Source organism: Trypanosoma conorhini, assembly GCF_003719485.1.
Source record: "Trypanosoma conorhini strain 025E chromosome Unknown Tco_14.4_contig_00402, whole genome shotgun sequence".
NCBI lineage: Eukaryota > Euglenozoa > Kinetoplastea > Trypanosomatida > Trypanosomatidae > Trypanosoma > Trypanosoma conorhini.
The window spans coordinates 10,980-17,976 of NW_021704474.1; the positions used below are offsets into that span (position 1 = coordinate 10,980).

Here is a 6,997-nt window from a genome sequence, read left to right on the forward strand (position 1 = left end):
CCCCACTCTATATATATATATATATCATCTTTCTCCCCGTTGCTTACAGGGGAAAAAAAAAGAAAAAAAAACAGAAATCCTGTTTCTGTTCTACAGTCCAAGCTCGCCATCAAAGGAACTAAACCCGGCAAAAAGAAAAAGCGGATAGAATGGTTTGGAGCGAATATTGTTGCACCAGTTCCATGCACTAGTCAGTCGACCATCAACACAACTACCAGCGTCATCCATATTGTCTCCTCCGCTGCCATCGAAGCCATGTCGGAAAAAATCCCGTAATATGGCCCTTTTTGCATTCGTTGCACCATTCCAGACCTCCTTCATATAGGCGTTGTGCTCAGAATTCTCCGCCAGGGTATCAATGTGGGAGATTGTCCGAAGAATGGGAATGATAATTCGTGACACCTGAGCATACTTGTCAATAAAGTGAAAAGCATTTGGCACCTGATCATCTCCGAGGTGTACACGGTCCGAACCTACCCATTCTCCAAGCTCTTCTTTTGTCTGCTGCACAACTTCACTGATGGCACGGTATAGGTTTGGGGCTTTTTGTACACGTTGGTAACCTTGACCCGTGGGGCGAAATTCGTAAGGTTCGTTGGGATTTAAGATGTCTCCCTCTGCGATAGTCCAGAGAGAAAACATGCGACGACAAATGTTTCTCCAAAGCGAAAGGCTTTGCAAGACAAAAAAGTACTGCCGTCTGTGACTGTGAGACAATCGACTTCCATTTTCGCCCTCTTCAATACCCAAATTCGTCAACTCAGTTGGTGCATCTGGTGAGAAAAATTCTTTAAGTAACTGCAGCAACTGATTTGTACTCGCCACATTGTCATTGGCAAAGTGGTTGGCGTCGTTGAGGCTACGAACGGCTATCTCCACCTCGTCTGGCGTCCGAGAGGATAATCTGCTATAGTCCTTTAGTAGGCTATTCACTTGGACATCCTTGTGGCGCAGAGCCCGGTTCAACTTGGCTCTGTTTTTCATGAGCGGCACAGGCGTAATACACAGGGGCATACGCTCGTCTCGAAGCATCGCCTCTAACCCCAAGGCGCGGCAGTAGGACCCCACCGTTACAAGTTTTTCGGCCACTAGAAAGCCCAACATTTTGCGAACATTTTCATTCTGAACGGCGTCCTGTACCATGTAAAGGAATTTTACGTAATCCGTCCGAAGGAAGTCAGGATTCATCATTTTATATCGCCTAGACGCCTCAATCGCGGCTTGGATTTCCCTTGCATAAGGGGTAAAGTCTTTTTCCGAAAGAAGCTTTGACCCTTTTTCAATGTCTAAGCCAACAATGAGACCACTAAGTGCGTTTGTGATCTCCTTGAGTATAATGGTGTCTCGCCTATTGCCCTTAAGTGCAGCCTCATTATCAACCTTGTCCGTGTAGTGGGAGGCCATGATGACACCGCGCATGAGCCGCTGTATCTTCCGCTCCTGGGTGCTGAGGCGGAGCGGGAGGTACTCGGCATTGGAGATCGGCTCCGGCATTAGTTCGTAGTCCGCCCCCGCATCCGACCTCTCCGAGCCGCGAAAAGAGGACAGTAAGTAACTCATACGGCGGTATGTACGCGTGTAGTACCCGCAGTATAAACTCTCCCTTATTGTTGTTGTTGTCTCCACAATAAAACAATACACCTTGCCCAAATTATTATTATTATTATTAGTATTCCTTTCTTGTTGCTGTTAGGAATAAAATAAATGCCTGCCTAATAACAAAAAGGCGGTTTTTGTTTCCCCTCCCCCAGTGTGGCTCGCTTTCACGCACGCAGAAAGAGAAGGAAAATGTGAAAAAAGGGGAAGAGTCACAAACGAATAATGAACACCCCTGAAAAGAAAATACAAATATGATGGTGGATGTATTTTCTGACTCAACGCCCCTCCCCACAGAATAAATCAAAAAAAAAAAGAACATATTCATCTTTCCTCGCTAGTTTTTTTTTTGTGGTTCCCCGTAAATTATGTGTTAGGTCTTCGTCTTGGCTTGTTTTTGCCTGTTTGCTTGTTTGCGGCTTCTTTGGCCTTCGCCTTGGCGCCCCACGTCCCTCATCACAGCATCATCTTCTCCACTAGTCCCCCTGCCACTGTGTTGCCATCCTGCTGCAAAAGAAAACGTCCAAGAGCGCGACATGCCTCGGCGGGTTCCAAAGCAATTTTGGACGCCGTGCGAAAAACAATGATCGCCTGCGTGGCCTTTGGGATGCACTTCACCATGCCTTTTGACCAGTTCCCCTGACGATCCATCTTCGCCACCAGTGCCACCACCTTCACCGGCACTGTAAGGGCATGAACCACCATTGTGAAGGTGGTTCCGGGAAGAATGGAACTCTGCAGCGTGGCAAAGGTCTGCACGCGGGCCTCAAAGTCCGTGGAACAGCGAATAGGGGCAGTGGGGAGGCAACCAACGCAGCCAGGGAATAACCCCACAAGTGAGGAGTCTGTGTCAATTTCCACGGCATCACCCGCGAAAGCGGCAGCTACTAATTCACCTGTCGTAGGCTTCACTATGGTTTTGACCTGAACCTTGACGTCCACCGGCAAAAAGACAACTTTAGACGACTTTGTAAGTCGTCCACTCTCCACCTTACAAAAGAGTCGTGCGGCTTGCACTTGCACGTCCTGCAGGCTGAGTCGTAAGGGAGCATCCAGCAATCGGCTTTCCAGAGGACATTGATCAAATAACTGCACCAAGGAAGGCCCCTCGTACCACGGGGTCGCCCCGTGATCGACGGTGAGAAGGTTCGTCCCCCGCATCCCACTCACTGGACAAAATCCAACAATGGCCTCCTCCTTGAAGCGTAGCTGCTTCAGCAAAAGCTTCAACTCTCGCACAACGTAGTCATACCGGTCTCTACTATAGTCCACAGCATCCATCTTATTCACAGCGACAATCAAGCGACCAACACTCAGCGTCTTCAGAATAAAAAGATGCTCTTTAGTTCCATGCGCCAAACCAACCTCAAACTCAGAGGTGACGGCCGTTACAACGAGAAGTGCCGCATCTGCCTGTGTAGCGCTGCTAATCATGCTGAGAACATAATCCTTGTGGCCTGGGGCATCGAGAATATTAATCCGACGATGTTCCGTTTCAAAACAATAGGAGCCAGAATCAATTGTCACGCCACGCCGACGTTCTTCTTCGGATTGATCAAGCAACCAGGCATACTTGAAGGATTCCTTATTCATTTGGCGTGCACTCTTCTCATTCCTGTCCACATCGGACTGCGACACTCTCCCCAGCAAAAGCAGTAGATGCCCCAGCGTCGTACTCTTCCCAGCATCCACATGACCTGCAATGACAAAAGTGCAATCTCGTTTGTTTGGGTCAGGCATGCTCGCCTCTACCTCATCCTTTTTAAGCCTTGAGGTGACACTGGTGCCATGTGCACCATTCGGCGCTGCCGATACAGCCTTTTTGGTCTCCTCAGATTTATTGACCGTCGGGGCGCCCGTAGTTTTACCGCCTTTCCCAAGTTTTAAGGTGCGGCCACCGGGTTTCGGACCAGCCGTCCCTGTCAACGTCGCAGTCGGGGCAGGAGCCCCGGCATTTACGGGGAGAGGCAAAGGTGCGGGGGAAGGCGGCGGCTGTTGCGTCCCCGCCTCTGCCCGTTCCTCCATCAGCTTCAACACCGCATGCGCAACAGCCTCGTCAACGTCATAGCTGTGCTCACGAAGAGCCTCGACGATGTCGCACAAGGCGGGATCCGGTGCAGGCGCCTGTGCCGAGGCGCATTTTCCCCATTTCCTCTTGAACTCTGCAAGCAACGCGGTGACCAGCGCGTAATCCACGTCGTCAGGGCCCAGACTGTGCTCTGCGCCCGAAGTCAACTCCTCTGTTTTCGATGACGCCCCATGCGTAGCGTCGCAGCCTGCAGTGGGGGACACTTTTCCGGGCTGTGCCGGGGCGGCGCCCGCCTGCACAACGTACTGCAGCTCCTCCTCGTCGTAGAAATCGTCTTCTTCCTCCTCGTAATAGTCATCGTAATCGTCGTCGTACGATTGATTTCCAAGCGTGGAGTAAAACTTCTTGTGACGATTCATTCCTTTTTACCGAGCCACTTTATCTTGCTTGCCGCTGCTTTGCTCGGATTGCTGTCGCTCCCTTGCTAATGTCCCCACACACTTTCCCCCTCGCTTCTGTGGTGGTGGGTGCCGCCACGTACAGTCGCGCAACTCTGGCCGTGCCGCTTTTGCCCCAAATACCCCACAGGGAAACGTCGCTCGCCGCCACTTCCTCCCACGGCAGTGATGAGGAGGAGCAAATGAATCATACACACAAAAAAAGAAAGAAAACGAGGTGAAATAAGACACGCCTTCATGCAGGGGTGTTCCTGCAGACAAGCAGGGGAGGAAGCAAACGAAGTAAGAACCCAGCAAACATGTATGAATTAAGAAACACACAAGTAGTAAATATAAGTAAAATATTTTCAAAGTAATGGGAGGGGGAGGGGGAAAAAAAACAGGACAAAAATAAATCTTCTCGTCGCATCTAAACAGGTGCATACACACGACAAGAGGGAGGCATGGAGACAAAACTATATACACACGCCTTCCAATACTTTGATTTTTGCAACCCAATTTTTATAACGAAGGCCAAGCCACACAAAACATGCATACGCGCATATATATTATGCCAACGTAGGCCCCAGCAGCACAGGCGATGAAGGACTGAAGTATGCAAGAGTCTCTGGTTGCCTCACCGCTGTATCTTGCAGGCATCGAGAAGCATGTAGCAAACTCTCCAGGACGTGATGGATGACATCATGTTCCGAACCCCAGTAGCGTATGGTGGTCCTCGCAATGAAAATCCCTATTGCTATGCAACTACGCAACGCCAGTACTGCCGCGCCACGCGCAAGCATCCGCTTGTTCTCAAACCCAATAAAAAAATTCCCGGCATTTTCTAGAACAGGTTCAAAAACAGTGTCATACACTTTACTCTGCGATGAGGGCGGTAAAAGAAGAAGAAGCCACGTGAGAATGGCACGGGCCTCCAGAAACAGTGGAAGGCCATCTGCGCCCAGGTAGGAGAAGGAAGCGAGAAATGTGATCATGATCCAAAGTTTCAGTGCATAGATCGGAATATTGGCCGCGGTGATGGGCTTCTTGGCGCACTCCTTCCCTGCCACTGTGCAAAAGGGAACCTGCAGCGCAAGGATTACGGCGTAGGCAACACCCGCATTAAACAGGATGGATGCAAAAAGGCAACGCAGGAATAGGAACACCATTGCCAACCTCTTCCTCTAACTCAGCACGAACTCTTGAAAACTCCCGTCACGCGGTTTCCCACCGCTGTTGTAGTAACAACTGTTTTCCTCTCGCCCAGTACGCCCTACAAAACCCACTTACCCAGCTTCAGGGTAAATTCAGTACGCAGCGACGAATTGCCTTTTTTTTTTTAATCCTTGCCCCTGAAAGCAGGTGTGGGCGCCGTTGCCTCTACAAGCAGGCGCAATGTACGAATCATCCAAAAGGAAAAGACAAGAACAACAACAAAAAAAGGAGGCCAAAGAGTGTATCAATACCACACATAACATTAATGGCAGTGGCCGCAGCATCGATATCAGCATGACCATAGGCCGAATATGCACACACAGTGTGTGCCTCAGTGCCGACTTAGAGAGCATAGATAGCCTTCATTTAGAGGCAGCACAGTTTGTTCTTTTTTCTTTTTCTTTGGAAATTGAACTGCATTATGTATGCTCATTTTCTTTTCTTTTTTTACTGAGTTTTCAGTTCTCCCGGTGTGCACCACGCAGAACCTGCCAAGCACAGTCCAAAATTTCAATTTATTTTTATTCCTTTTTTTCTTTGGTTTTCCTTCACAAACACTTCACTTTTTTTCTCCGCCCTCATTGAAGGCCCCAAACACCCCGCACACCTTTCTCCCTCTCCCAGCATACACACACATACACACACACACACGCGCGCATGTATATATATATATATATTTGCAGAGGAAGAGGACGGGGAAGGGGAAGGAGAAAAACGTATCGACGCGGACGCATATACGCGCCCATATGTGTCAGTTGTCCTTCCTTTTTCCATTCTCCATCCCCCCTTCTACGTCAACCAGCTCATCGTTGTTTGGTGTTTGTTACTTCTTTCTCCGCCTTCTGTCTTCAAGTTTCCCCGTCGCTCTCACCATTCATGGAACGCCCTGGTTCATGCCTCCGTTTTGGGACTATAAACTCTACTGTGAGACACACGTGCACACACATGAGTGTATTTCTCATCGCTCCCCGCATGCACACAGATGTAGTCAGAAACAAGGGAAAGTGGAGAGGGAAAGAGCGAGAGAGAGAGCGGGCGTCCAAAAAGACAATTGTCGGGTTGATAGAGACATCCTCAATGCTTGCGTGTTTGCAGTTACTACTAAAGTTATAATTAAACTTTTTCTTTTTTCTTTTTCCCCCGTTTTTTTTTACTGCTTTAAAAGCATTATTGTCGTTAGTGTGCTATCATTTCTTTTTTTTTTAATTATTTACTACCACTTTTCGTGTTCCCTTCACTTCCCACCGCACCTTCTCTTCCACCTGCTACACCTTCCTACAGCGTTTCACGTGTATGTGTGCTTGTAAATATACGTCGTCGTTGCCTGCCCTCCGCCACTCCGTGACACTCTTTCCTCCCCCTCGCGCTCCTCTCTCCTTCACGCGCGTCGTGGCTGCCACGCTCGCCTGTCGGCACACACAAGTACGCGCAGGTATGCATGCAGACAGTTGCGTTTGTGAGAGGGACAGAGGAAAACAAAAACGAAAAAACAATCGACCTCGCGGAAGATACGCACAGTCCTCTCACACACACGCTCCCCCTCCCCCTCTCTCCCCCCAGATTGTCTTTTTTTTTTTTCTCTGGAGGAGAAAAAAGGAGAGGGCAAGGGGGAACGCGAAAGCTCCCCTGAAAGAGCCATGAGAAGTTCCGCCGGAAGAGAAACAGTTCCACGACAGAAAAACTTACACACGGAGAGAAAGGGATACGCAGAGGGAAAACG

At 49.3% G+C, this 6,997-nt stretch overlaps 3 protein-coding genes across 3 annotated transcripts, besides 7 other annotated features; all 3 read right to left on the bottom strand.

Moving 5' to 3' along the window:
* The first annotated feature begins 8 nt into the window (after nt 1-8).
* Nucleotides 9-25: a microsatellite.
* Nucleotides 26-52: 27 nt separating this feature from the next.
* Nucleotides 53-77: a microsatellite.
* A 13-nt stretch (nt 78-90) lies between these two features.
* On the bottom strand, nt 91-1,560 carry Tco025E_06188 (uncharacterized protein; the record flags this gene model as incomplete). The annotated part of the gene is made up of 1 exon (XM_029373076.1): nt 91-1,560. One exon carries the CDS (start codon nt 1,558-1,560, stop codon nt 91-93), a length of 1,470 nt encoding a protein of 489 aa, XP_029226956.1.
* Nucleotides 1,561-1,650: 90 nt separating this feature from the next.
* Nucleotides 1,651-1,674: a microsatellite.
* Nucleotides 1,675-2,052: 378 nt separating this feature from the next.
* Tco025E_06189 (Hsp70 subfamily B suppressor 1) lies at nt 2,053-4,044 on the bottom strand (the record flags this gene model as incomplete). The annotated part of the gene is made up of 1 exon (XM_029373077.1): nt 2,053-4,044. One exon carries the CDS (start codon nt 4,042-4,044, stop codon nt 2,053-2,055), a length of 1,992 nt encoding a protein of 663 aa, XP_029226957.1.
* Nucleotides 4,045-4,631: 587 nt separating this feature from the next.
* Nucleotides 4,632-5,231, bottom strand: Tco025E_06190 (uncharacterized protein; the record flags this gene model as incomplete). Its single annotated transcript, XM_029373078.1, has 1 exon — nt 4,632-5,231. The coding sequence occupies one exon, from the start codon at nt 5,229-5,231 to the stop codon at nt 4,632-4,634; it is 600 nt and encodes a 199-aa protein (XP_029226958.1).
* A 670-nt stretch (nt 5,232-5,901) lies between these two features.
* Nucleotides 5,902-5,928: a microsatellite.
* Nucleotides 5,929-5,934: 6 nt separating this feature from the next.
* Nucleotides 5,935-5,954: a microsatellite.
* Nucleotides 5,955-5,958: 4 nt separating this feature from the next.
* Nucleotides 5,959-5,989: a microsatellite.
* Nucleotides 5,990-6,274: 285 nt separating this feature from the next.
* Nucleotides 6,275-6,309: a microsatellite.
* The last annotated feature ends 688 nt before the right edge of the window (nt 6,310-6,997 follow it).